We start from the raw sequence: 13,854 nt of genomic DNA, 5'->3' as shown, positions 1-13,854 counted from the left end.
GTATAGGCCCTTTTGTTACATGCAACATTTGTATAATGATACAAACACTTTTACATGGTATTTCAAATTTAAAGTTGCAAGCTACAATTTGTGTACTTTTCATTCCCGCCAATATGGAGATCCTTGAAAGGATGTATTATTCTAATTGTGGAAGCATTGCATCAGGACTTAAAGTGTCCCGCAAACCTGTGTTCTGTTCATATAAATAACAGAAGTAAGTCTCCATTTGTTCTTTATTCTAAACTGTTTCTACACCTTGTCCTTCTTTTTCTTCTTGGTTGTATTTATCATGTGATTTACTGGTGGTATTGTGACCTATAAGAACTTAAACTGATTTTTGATTGGTCAGTGATACAAAGTTGGATGAAACTTGTATCACAGAATGCTCCATTCCAATATTAGAAAAGTTGCATGATGCACCAAAAAGTTACTGTGTACATGGTATTTTATGTTGCATGATACAAGTTACATGAAACTTGTATCACAATGTAAAGCGGTCTTTTCGTTGATTATTGCAAGTTTTTATTATCATAGAAACAAGAGGCTCCAAGAAGTCTGAATAACTTGTTTGGTTAAATTTTTGCCTTTCAAATGCAGTAACTCAAACAAGGAGTTGTGAGACAATTTTGACTCAAAGAAGATTTTGGTAGGACTAATCATAAGGATCATATCATCAATTGAAAGTTTCTTTCTATCTCTCATAGTTTTCAAGATATTGGCTGAAAACTGCTAAAAACATAATTTTTAGCCTTTCAAGGGTAATAACTCGAATAAGAAGTCATCCGACAACTTGGATCTCCACACACTTTTGTAGGCCTTGTCATAAGGATCATTTCACTAATCCATTTCAGCTTAATACCGAATAAAATATTGTTTAAACTAATTTCAGTAATTAAAAGTTACTTTCTATACCAACAGTTTTAAAGATATTGGCTGAAAACATTAAAAAAAAACTAACTTTGTTCACCTTTAAAGGGCAGTAACTCTAACAAGGAGTCATCCAACAACTTTGACCCAATGCAGACTTTTGTAAGCCTTTAAAATGAAGATCATTTCGGCAATTACATTGTACTACAATTTGGTAAAAGCTAACGGTTTCGGTGATATATGCCATAAACTTCTGCCTGGCCCACATGTTCTATTTTCTGTAATGGTCGCCATGTTTTTCGACAGATAAAAAAACCTTTGCAGTTCTATGCAGAACATCCCAAGAAACATTCATACCAAGTTTGGTTCTTACTGGTCTAGTAGTTTCAGAGAAGATTTTTAAAAGAAACAACATTAACTAGAAGCTCAAGAAAGCCTGAATCGCCCACAAAGTTTTCCATTTGCTTTTTTTAAAAAAACTTGAGGAATGAGGCAGGCGAAGTTAAAATAAACTGACTTCATGCCAATAAAGTAAAGTTTGCACATGTACATAAAAATACAATTTTAGTCACATTCATACTTAAACATTTGTTAAAAGGGTGGGGATTTTATTAAGTATCAAGGCATTAATACTACACACGTAAAAATAACTAAGTTTTGTTAAATTGTGAAGAAAATTTACATAATTTAATGAAATAGAGATTCTAAAGTTAATGACAGTGTTGTGAAGTACTGAATGTACATACGCGTTATGTTGGTTTTGAAACCAAATAATACTGGCAGTGCCTCTGGATATATTTTATACAGCTGCAAAATAAGTACTTATAGTATAGAAAACAATTTTCAGGCTATTTAGAAGTTGATAAAATTGTTTGATGCAAGATTTAGTTGAAATATTGATTTTGAAGTGTTAACTGTGAGCCAGTATCGATTAATTTAGCCTTAAAGTCCTTCGTATACCGGCATTGTAATTTTGATTCATAAGAATTTTGAATGTTTTCTGTTGAGTACATGACTGCAGGTGGGAAAACTTTACAGTTTTGCAGTTATATTCTCTTTTGATAGAGAACTGTTTAACTAGGACTGTGTAAAAACAAAGACCTTATATATGTAAAAAAAAAATGCGCTCGTATATTGGTATGGTGCTGACTGCGGTGTCATAGTCGGCGTCCATATTCACTTGCTTTTCGTGCCGTGGCTTTAGTTATGGTTGATTAATTGTAATGAAATTTTGATATGATTTTACTAACTACTAAAGGAATGTTCCTATTTAATTTTGAGTTTATGACCCCTACCGTTTTCAAATTGGGGCCATCCATGTTAAACAGATACCACACTGTTGGTTTCTGTTAATTAAAAAAACTGAGAGTCCAGAATTTTACCAAGCTAAAGTACATAAAGTGACATGGTCAATTCTTAACATGACATACCAAGTTCAACACATCCATGCACGTATACCTTCAAGAAAGAAGCATTGTTATGTATATGACTTGTCTTATGGTTATGGCAAACCATTGTGGAATTTGTTCCCCATTTATTGTAGGTCGAAAAAAATTAAGAAATGTTTCAGGACCCACAACTCCTACATCAGTAGTTTTCATTTCGAAAATTCAGGCATAGGTCGATCTGATGATGCTGAACAATATTATAGTCCATGGAGTGGGAGGGTCCACCATGCACCCCCACTCATCAACTTCATGGGGATTTTAGGTACCTTTATACCTCTCATTACCGAATCAATTTGTCGCCAAAGAATATTTTCGGATTCTTTTTCAGTATAAGCATATATTTGTACCCCACTGGGTCAAAAAGCCAAGATTTTATTGACTCGATTGTTTTTGTTTGAGCGTCTAACTCTTCCTGGGACAGCATGTGAGAACAAACTAAAGACGTTAAGGTATCGTAATGTAGCCCAATGTCTCAGCTTTACAATGGTACCAGGAAAGTTACCGTAACACTTAGGGTTTTGGAGGTAAACTTAAAAAAAGTATCCCTACCCCACTGACAAATCGCTTAAATTGACATATTTTGCCATGTCAAAACCCAAAGTGTATTTACGCTTCTGTAAAAAATTGGTATTTTCTGTTTAGTATTATCCCAATTAATAATTCTGGGGTTCCTTTGATGAATTTTGGCAATTTTCGTAATCAGAATTTATCTAAATTTATTTAAATAAGCAGATCATCCATGTACTGAAACTGAAGGGTCCTCTATCCTAATAAAAATGGTGCCAATATTGATTTATATACATCAGTTTAAAGAATCAGTTTTGAGAATGTCACATGACAACTTGATTTCCTGAAAATATTTATAAAAAAATTGTGTTTATATAGAATTGACTTCCAATACTGTATTAAAGTTTCTGTCATTTATTAAAAACTTCAGTATAGAAATAATACAAGTTCATCCTTTTTTTTTAGAGCAAAAACTGTCTGAAACAACCCATTTTAGACTGTTAATTTTGCTTGGTTTCGATGGGTGTCCAGTATACCAAGGATCATAATGCATTTTAATTGATATTAAGGCGACTTCAAAAAAGTGTTTGTTTTAGATAAGTTTTTAGGGTTATTCAGGTTTCAGTTTAAACAGGTTTTTAGAGATATTCAGGGTTCAGTTTACACAGGTTTTAGGGATATTCAGGTTCAGTTTGAACAGGTTTTAGGGATATCCAGGGTTCATTTTAGACTGGTTTAAGGGATATTCAGGTTGTTTATACAGGTTTTAGGGATATTCAGGGTTCAGTTTAGACAGGTTTTAGGAATATTCAGGGTTCAGTTCAGACAGGTTTTAGGGATATTCAGTGTTCAGTTTAGACATGTTTTAAGGTATTCATGGTTCAGTTTAGACAGGTTTTAGAGGTATTCAGGGTTCAGTAAAGACAGGTTTTAGAGTTATTCAAAGTTCAGTTTAGACAGGTTTTAGGGTATTCAGGGTTCACTTTAGACAGGTTTTGGGGAATTCCGGGTTCAGTTTCGACAGGTTTTAGGGATTTTCAGGGTTCATTTTCGACAGGTTTTAGGGATATTAAGGGTTCAGTTTAGACAGAATTTAGGGATATTCAGGGTTCAATGTAGACAGGTTTTAGGGATATTCAGGGTTCAGTTACGACAAGTTTTAAGAAAATTTAGGGTTCAGTTTAGGCAAGTTTCATGGGTATTTAGGGTTCAATTTAGACTGTTTTCAATGTATATCCTACAAACTGCTGTAGAGATTTTTACTTTGGATTTTTTTTCAGTATCACCTAAACTATGTGCATCTAAGAATTTTAAAGATGTTACATGTTAGATTGTGGTGCACCACCCAACAAAAAGAGTTCCAATGTAAGTTGGTTACTTCTATATTTCTAGTTGATGCATAACAATACACACACATTATGATTCAAACACCATCAACAAAAGTGATCAATGTAAAATAAGACAACTATCTGTTACAATATGTCAATCAAATAATCAATTCTAAATATAACTGTCCTTGATAATCATGAGATCTGATACATGTATATAGCACTTCAGCCCATATAAATATTCCAGTTAAAGAACAGCATTGGTAAATGATCATTACAAAAAAATGGGTTAAAGTAGTTGGGAATGTTATTAATAATAATAAAAAAAAATGCTTTTAAATTTGCAAAGTTTCAATTCCAGAATAAAATAAGTCCAATCTTTTTTTCAGATTCTGCATTTCAAGAGTGAATGTCTCATTTTACTCTGCTTTTTAAAAAAGCTGTAACAGCATCTTTATCTCTTTTCATCCATTCCAAGTTAAGGCCAATATTTTCTAAGGACTGCTTTATTGTTCTCTCTGCTGCTGGTGCTGGATGGTCTTTGAAAAAATTCTGCAAGATGACAAAACATAAATAATAAACACGAGAAATTCAAAGTTTTCCATTAATGCATTTAACATCCTGACTAGGTGATTATACATAAAATAATAGTAACTTTCGATTTTGATTCACACCCTCATCAAGATATTCCACAGGATATTGTCAGTATCAAAATGGAAAGTTGACTAGTAATCTAATAATTGAATTTTTGATCATTTTAATGTACTTTCAGCAACAAATCTAGTACTGCAACTAGAAACTGTTAGTGTGTAATGTCATTTTCATTGAAAATTCTTAAGAAAGCCTAATGAAGGCACAATCAGTCCCAATGTTTTGAAAGATATTTTTGAACATCTTGTCATGTACATGAGACAGAAAAATATCTGTCAACAAGATCAAAGGAAACAAGCTAGACAAATCAATGTCTGCACCTGTGATTTACAGTTGAAGAAAATGCTTTTCAGTAAACATCTAATTTCAAAGGGGCATAAATCCTTATAAAATTAAAGAATCAAAATTTCGTGATAATATGTACAACTTCATATGATGTTCTTCCTACATACCAAGTTTCAAGAAATTCAGTTATGTAGTTGACTAGAAGTGAATGACAAGCATATATATATGATGATTTTTGGTATTTCTTTTTAATTCAAAGGGGCATAACTCACATTAAAATTAGAGAATCCAAATTCCTGATTATATGCACAACTACATGTGGTGTTCTTGCTACATACCAACGTTAATGAAATTCTGTATGGTAGTTTCAGAGAGGTTGTGATGATAAGCTGATACATAATGATTTATGTTAAATTTCTAAGTTCAAAGAGGCATACCTCCGATTAAATTTAGAGAAATAAAAGAATAGAGTTCCAATGTCCCCTGCAAAAAAAAAAGTGCAGAAAACTTTAAATTTACTGAAATTTTCTAAGTCCAAGGGCCGTAACTTCCATAAAAATCATTCAACCGTAACCAAAGTTGAACTTGATCTGTAACTCTTCATAACAATAAAAAGTGCGGAAAACGGGGACGGACGGATGGCGCGACATGTCACGGGGGACAAAAGTGTAGAGAATAAAATTTATAAATATGTAAATATGATCTTGTTACATACCAAGTTTCAGGAATTTCTGTTGAGTAGTTTCAGAGGAGTTGTGATAACAGGATGAGACATTTTGATCTATGGTAAAGTTCAAGGGCATAACTCCCATAAAAATTAGAGATTAAATATGCACAACTACATAAAGTGTTATTGCTACATATCAAGTTTCAGGAATTTCTGTTGAGTACTTTCAGAAGAGTTGCTTGACAAGCTGAAGTGTTATATACAAACAAACTGAGTTACCCCAACTCCTAAACATGCTTCTGCCTTTGGCAATGCAGGTAAAAAGTACAAATTAGGGAAAATTTCCTTTCACACAAAAAAGATGAAGACTTCCAAAAATAACTTAACTACTACATTATGGCAGCATCAGAAATTCAAATAGTTCAATTTGAATAAAAACAGAGAATAGGACTCAAGAAAAAAAACCTATTTTACAAGTACTCTCAGCTAATATGCATCATCTTCATTGTAAAGTAAAGATTGTGTATAAGTTTCATGACAATCTGAAGGGATTAATTCAGTTTTTTTTTCAAAGAAGCAGTTGTACACACTACCCCATTTAATTGTACCAAGTCTCACAGTCATACAACAAATAAAACAAACATTTCATCCAGTAGAAATTGAGTTAAAAGTGAGAAGGGTAATAAACACACAGTGAAGGCAGTTAAGCCCCTCTCTTTAATTTGGGGTATAATAATTAACTAGAAGAACTGTAAGCAATGCTTACTTGGTGGTACCCCTTCCATGGAAACCATACATGTATAAGAAACCCGAAAATTTGTTTAGATGGAGAAACAAAATAGGAGGTGCACAATGACATCATGTGATAAAGATTTTCTGAAAGTTTCATCTTATTCTCAGCATGCCATTACTCATACTGCAGAACTTTTTTCGCATACAAAATCATGTACGTACAATTTCACAAGTAAAAAAGTAAACTTCACAAGCCAAAAAGATTGTTCACGTACATGAACAATAATCAGTTTATGGATGAAGCTGATAATAGGGATAAAATGAAGGTTCATGCCATATTTGCAGTATTTTTTTTATTTCTAGTTGATACATAGCTATTGTTTTTACGCTGCAATCCTTCTCATTTTTTTTTATCAAGTTTACTTTTACAGTGAAACCTGTCCAAACTGAAAAGCAAAGGGACTTAAGGTTTTGTCCTGTTTAGACAGGTGTTTGGTTTTCTCAGTGTCATTTACAACCAGACAGTTTCCATCTTCTTTAAGACTTAAAAGCAGTAACTGGCAGTAAATTCATATTGAAAATTGACCAATATTCATCTATTTTGTTTATAATGTTATGACAAAGTCAAACTGTTCCCCTTAAGATATTTTATGAAGAATTTATTGACAATTTGTGTCGAAAATTGGTCTGCTTATTAAAATGGAATTTGCAAAAGATTCTAATATAATATTATGACAGACAGGTGTAACGGTGAAAAAGTAAAATAGATTTTCCAGCCACTTTGTTCAGATTGTAAACTGAATTGGCAGTACATGACAGATAAGACATGTAAGAAGATGAAATGAAAAGATTGAAATGCTATTTTAACTGTATTAAAAGGCAGAGAGATACAGCAAAAATACGCATGCGTAATCAATCAATCACATGTCCAAGACAGAAAAAAAAACATGATACTCATGATGACAATTCAGATGAATTAAAATCAATTTTATAAACGATTTCACTTTTAATTAATGTTTGAATTCATTCATTTAACCATAATGTACTTACCTGTTGGCATTATATTAATTACAGGTGAGTGATCAGTTATAATTTGACTTCAAAGGTGTCAAGGATCAATTAACGAAATAATTAACTTTTGATTGGCAGGGGTCAGTTTATACAGTTAATTAAATACTTATAAATTGAGGGAAGAAATACAGAAAGAGTTCGGAATTCAGAATCGACAGGATTTGGTGTAGTCAAGTAAAATTACTACAGTTTGAATAGGAAATTCTATGGGACTTTGAAATTAGTTCGGTCTAGAGTGAAATTCGGTTTTCTCAGTGTTCGGTTTAGAGTTTTCACTGTACATAAAATGTTTATTACTGTTCTGTACCCCATAATCATGATCAAATTCAACAGGAAGTTCATGCAATGGTCCAAAAGTAGCCAGAGCTAAATTGTTATAAATTGCTAAATTGCTATAAACTGTCAATAACCATATATCATCAATAAATGTAATTTGGTTGCTCAAATGAAACAATTACCTTATAAAATGTGATGTTTGCTGTCATGTCTTAATTTGATTGCATGTTCTAGGAATGTGCTATAATTCAATTTCATTTAATGACATCAAATAATGGGACATTTGGTCTTGTGAATAGAAGGTTCAAAGTTTCTTTTAGGCTTTTTCTTACCAAAAAAACTCCGCAACCTTCTACCTTCTAAAAAAGATTCTTTGAATAAAATATATAGTTACCTCAACTTCATTGTACTTGTCCTCTGTTACAAAGTTTTCTGTTGTACACTACAATTAATAGATTGCTTAATGTTATTAAACAGTAAGAAATATAATTAATGACATCGTTGAAATCTCTTATTGGGGTAATTTGTAGCATTACATAAAATTCTAATAGCAGCATTAATAACAGTTTCCATATTTTATTCCCATTTATATCAAAATTTGTGCATTACTACAAAAATGTTGCTACAAGTTGAAAATCCTTGGAAAATTAAGAGAATCTAAGACACAAACTTCATCATTCCAGAAATATACCCTCGAAGGCTGACACAATTAGGTCAATTTTGAAATTTTCTATACCCAACTATTAGTATTGATGATTTATTTGGTGCTTTACCAATTTAAAAGTATAGAGGAATTTCATTTGTGTTGATTCTACAACTGATTTCATGACATTAAGAAAAAAATGTTTGAGGATATCAGCCTAAACATAGTGCATTAAATGGCTCTGCAAGGTAACAAAGTTATGGCCGTTGTCCTATTAAAATAAAAATAACTCATGGTCATTATATGTGTACCAGCAATCCCCAGGGATAAAACTCTAATGGATAAGCCTATCCCATGACAAAATAATTACTCATTTATGACTACTTTAACTATAACTTAAATAATACCTTGACTAATCTGGATAGAAGAAATCCTCCTTCATATCTGTTGTGAAGTGTGTCCCAGTTGTCTTTTGTAAACTGCCAAGCTAATTCTCTCCCTTTGACAGATCCTGTCACTGCTCCTATCACAAATACAGTGTCCTGAGATCTCACTTTGTCCTTTAAAAAACCAAAAAATGTTGTCACTATCTTATACATTACATGTACTCATAACTCTCTGTGAATTGGAAATACCATTATATTTGACCTATCAATGTTTTCGTTTTTCATGTACAATTCCTGCAATAGTAAGAGTATTTACAAGAAAGGAAATGCCAGTGGTCTTTATCACAAACAAGAGGCTCCCAGGAGCCGGAATCACTCACCTGGTTGAATTTTGCCTTTCAAGAGCAATAAATTAAACAAGAAGTTGTCCAACAATTTTGACTCTAGAAAACTTTGATAGGACTTATCATAAGGATCATTTAAGTAAATGAAAGTCTAAATCTATCATAGTTTTCAAGTCATTGGCTGAAAACTGTAAAAAAAAAAAAAAAAAACAACCTGTCATTTTCCCCTGTAAAGGACAATAACTCTTGTAAGAAACCCCACTTCAATTCTATGCAGTATACCTCAAGGAGCACTTATACCGAGTTTTGTTCCAGTTAGTAAAATAGTGTCAGAAGAGAAGATTTTTGAAAGAAATAACATTAAAAATAGCAAAACACTTAGAAAAGGGCAATAACTCCAACATGGCTGAACAGATTACAATGAAAATTTGACTGGAGATAGATCTCATCATGCTAAACACTTTTATCCCTGTCAAAATTTGGCTAAACCTAACCGTTTTGGAGATATATGCGAAAAAATACTGTCTGACCCCTATGTTCTATTTTTAGTAACAGCAGCCATGTTTTTCAACAGTTTTTGAGTTATTTGCAAAAAACTGCCATCTGACCCCTATGTTCTATTTTTTAGTAATGGCAGCCATGTTTTTTCATGAATCAACAATCCCAACATTCATTTTGTGTGGGGGACCCTAAGGAACATAAATGCCAACTTTCATTGCATTCTGTGCAATGGACTTTGAGAAGAAGATTTTCAAAGTTGCACATGCAAAAAATGCAAAAAAACTGTTTCAGGGGTCGTAACACCTACATCAGTTGACCAATCGTTTTGAAAATTTTGGTACAGGTCCATCTCATGATAATGAACAATATTACCCGTGCCAAAAATTTGCTAAAGGCAACGGTTTTTGAGTTATTTGCAAAAAACTGCAATCTGACGCCTATGTTCTATTTTTAGTAACAGTGGCCATGTTTTTTCATGGATCAAAAATCCTAACGGTCATTTTGTGCAGATCACCCTAAGGACCAATCATGCCAAATTTAAAACCTATCAGTCAAGTAGTTTCAGAGAAGATTTTTTAAAATTTGTCCATGATGAAGACGACAACGGATGCCAAGTGATGGCATAAGCTCACTTGGGCTTTGGCTAGGTGAGCTAAAAATAGCAAAAAAACATTGAAAAAGGGCAATAACTCCAACATGGCTTAATAGATTAAAATGAAAATTTGACCGCAGATAGATCTCATCATGTCGAACACTTTTACCCGGTCAGAATTTGGCTAAACCTAACCGTTTTGGAGATATATGCGAAAAACTACTGTCTGACCCCTATGTTCTATTTTTAGTAACGGTGGCCATGTTTTTCGATGGATCAAAAATCCCCACACCAGTTCTATGCAGGATATCCCAAGAAACATTCATACCATGTTTGGTTCGAACTGGTCAAGTAGTTTCAGAGAAGAAGAGTTTTGAAAAATTGTTAATGACAACGACGACAGATGCCAAGTGATGGCAATAGCTCACATGGCCTTCGGCCAGGTGAGCTAAAAATTGTAAGATCAAAATAATTATAATGTCACAACTCTTTGGTATACTATGACGACATAAATTACAACTAATTTTACACTTACAATATTTTGTGAAAAGGACCACTGGATTTGTGTCCACAAAGTATCAATATAATGTACAATGCAAAAAAAAGATCCAAGTCCCATAACTCCCATAAATTTGTCGAATTAAAATGCATATTGGTGGTGCAGTTTTATCAACTTAGTATGGTTTCAATCAATCCAAAAAGATCTAAACAAAATCTAACAGGCAGTTTCAATGGAGTTACATCTATAAAGTGTTACTGTAGTGTGCAATGCAGGAAAATGATCCGAGTCTCACAACTCCTTTAAAATTACTTGAATTGAAATGGTGGTACAGTGTAATCAGCAAGGTATGGTGCCTAACAATCCTACAAAATTTGCACAAAATATTTTCAGCAGTTTCAGAAGAGTTGGGCTAAGCCTAAAAATATCTTTCTTTTTCTGCATGTCAAATTAAATATGCTGCATATGTTTTCTTCCATCAGCTTAAAACAGCATTGCAGAATATATATATGTTGTGTTTTTTTTTTAATAAATTTGTGTTAATCTATCTTATTTGTTTACTTTCCTATGCATTTAACACAATCTTGTATGTATCAAATTATGCACCTCCTGGTCCTTAGTCACCATCTGTTTATATGCTAAATAGTAGCTTCCTTAGCAACATGTATTAAATACAATGCATCTCAGAGTGTTTTTTGTTTATATACGTTGGTCATAAAAAATCTAGCCTTTGCAAATTATTTGCTTGAATTTGGGTGCTAGCAAGTACTCTACTTATTGCATACATATCTAGATAGAATACGTACTATACCCCAGAGACAGATGGACGTACAGTTGGACACCAGGATGGGGCACTCTGACAACTGGAAATGTTTTGGGCCATCATAAATATGCATTACCTAACCAGTAGATATGTTCAAAAGGGGTACAAAAATTATTTTGTTCTGAAATCTTCTATGAACCTTGGGCAGACAGAGGGACTCAGAACATCTAAGACTAAATACAAATATTGTAAAGTCTTTTTTAAATATCTGTATGACAGCTAAATATTTCTTTTGAGAGGATAATGCAAGGGCCTGACTGAAATATAAATGGGAGAAATTTGATAAGCTTCTATAAACTATTTTTTAAATATCTTACAAAAAAGCAAGTTGTTTTTGGGACTGCTGTGTCAGGCAATGACTGTCTGATTCTACCAGACAGGTTGATTTCACCATGCCCGACTTTACTAGGCAGGTATACATGTAAAATAATGGACTTTTACCCCAAAATTCTTTCAATATCTCCTGCAATGTAATGTTAAACGAATGTTCATACAACAAAGAATAAATAGGGATTCATCCCTTTCCTTTCGTTTTCCTTCCATACAGAATGTTGACATTGTCAACCATGCTGTTTGCACATGTTCTGGTCACTTCCAGGCTTGACAGCATGATCAATTTCACTTGCCGTACCAGTGCTTAGACAACAGTCTAAAAGACCAGAGTCGGGTACGGGCATGAAAAATATTCCGGGAAAAAAAATTTCGTTGGCAAACTGCCATTGAAATATTTAAGTGGCAATGTTTTTATTGGGTCAGGTGGCAACAGCGAATAAACAATTTATTTTATTTTAGGCCCTGAAAGACAAGTGTAAGACTGAAGGACCAACATCATTACTATGCTCCACTGTTGCAATGCTTTAGAACAATTAGAAATACTGTGAACATAGCATACAAAGAGATTGCCCCCCCCTACAAATGGAGTTAAATATAATAACCCTTGAATTAAATTATCTCCCAGGTTAATAATGAACAGAATCAAAGACTGAACAAATAAAAAAATAGTGAAATGTGTGAAAAAAGACTTACTGACATAGCAAAGTCCAAGACTTTTTTGATTAATGCTTCATCTTTTACTGCACCTAAAGATCTACCAATTCTGTTCTTTTCTTCTTGACTTTCAGCTTTATCATACAACTAAAAATAAACAAAATACCAGTACATGCTAGATGAAGTTAGTGCTCATGATATAGCAGTTGTTTTTTTTTTCCACTCAATTTCATTAACTGAAGTACCACAATAAAAAGAAAGTTTATAGTTATGATTATGCTATATACATTATTCTGTCAAGAGTGTGGTGTGAAAAATTTAACAAACTACACATACACAATTCAGACAGGATAGCTATAATCAACATCAAACTAAAGACAGACATTATAAAATAAAATGCTCAGAATAAATTTATTTCAATTCTCATAAGTTTTAGAAGAAAGCAGTATCTAATTAGACAAAGTGATGTCCCCACACTCCACATGGACAGAGTTGTTCTGCCAAAATACTCAATGAAGGACAACCCAAGAAACATCTTACTGTCTCAGAGACTCAGAAGATACAGATCTAATATTACACCAAAATTTGAGCGTATCACAGGAGTTATTGCAAGTTTTTTCAAACAAAAATGGGAATTTTTCAAAGGGAGCTTACCACTATGGATATACTCACTTTCCAATTGTTTCAATTAAATTGATCCAAGCATTTTTCAGTTTATTGTGCAAAAACTAAGAACGTAATTCCTTTTATTTGAATAAATTTCTGTACTTCAAAAATAAAAAATTAGAATTTTTCAAAAACAAGAGGGAGCTTACCACTACGGATATATATATACTTTCCTAAAGTTTCATTTTAATTGGGGCAAGTGTTTTTTTTAGTTTTCATGTGCAAAAAGTAGAAAATATCACCCTTTTTCATGAGTAAATTTCTGTTATTTTAATTTTTCAAAATGTTAAAAGGGAGTTTAATACTTTACTTATCTTTCATTTTTTTCAATTATCATAGGAAGATTTATAGGAGGGACCTATGGATGAGGGTAACACAATATGCCCCAAACTATTAGTTTCAGGGGCACATATAAGATGTTTATGACGATAGATAAACATTTCATTGAAGTGATAGCTGTTTTGAGTATGCTTGCGATCTCTTAGGTCCACTTTGATTGTATGCTTGAAGCATACTCATAATCAAGGTGAACCTAAGTGATCGCAAACACATTCATTATTACGGTAGACTAAAGTGACTGC

At 32.9% G+C, this 13,854-nt stretch overlaps 1 protein-coding gene across 1 annotated transcript in view; it reads right to left on the bottom strand.

Annotated features, from left to right (window-relative positions):
• Positions 1-4,188: 4,188 nt before the first annotated feature.
• The window catches only part of LOC148621690 (puromycin-sensitive aminopeptidase-like), a 33,617-nt gene continuing 23,951 nt past the window's right edge, over positions 4,189-13,854 (bottom strand). Inside the window, exons 18-21 of the mRNA XM_088576324.1 lie at positions 12,647-12,754; positions 8,883-9,035; positions 8,227-8,274; positions 4,189-4,702 (exon numbers count right to left, since the gene is read on the bottom strand). Of these exons, the coding sequence (XP_088432450.1) occupies positions 4,565-4,702; positions 8,227-8,274; positions 8,883-9,035; positions 12,647-12,754 (447 nt within the window). The 3' untranslated portion in view covers positions 4,189-4,564. The remainder of the gene's footprint in view (positions 4,703-8,226; positions 8,275-8,882; positions 9,036-12,646; positions 12,755-13,854) is intronic.

The sequence above is a fragment of the Perna viridis genome, chromosome 3, assembly GCF_037379345.1.
Source record: "Perna viridis isolate PV_CMFRI_1.1 ecotype Kerala chromosome 3, ASM3737934v1, whole genome shotgun sequence".
In the NCBI taxonomy this organism is placed as follows: domain Eukaryota; kingdom Metazoa; phylum Mollusca; class Bivalvia; order Mytilida; family Mytilidae; genus Perna; species Perna viridis.
The sequence above is the reverse complement of the archived record's forward strand: the minus strand, read 5'-3'. Positions and strand labels throughout refer to the sequence as shown.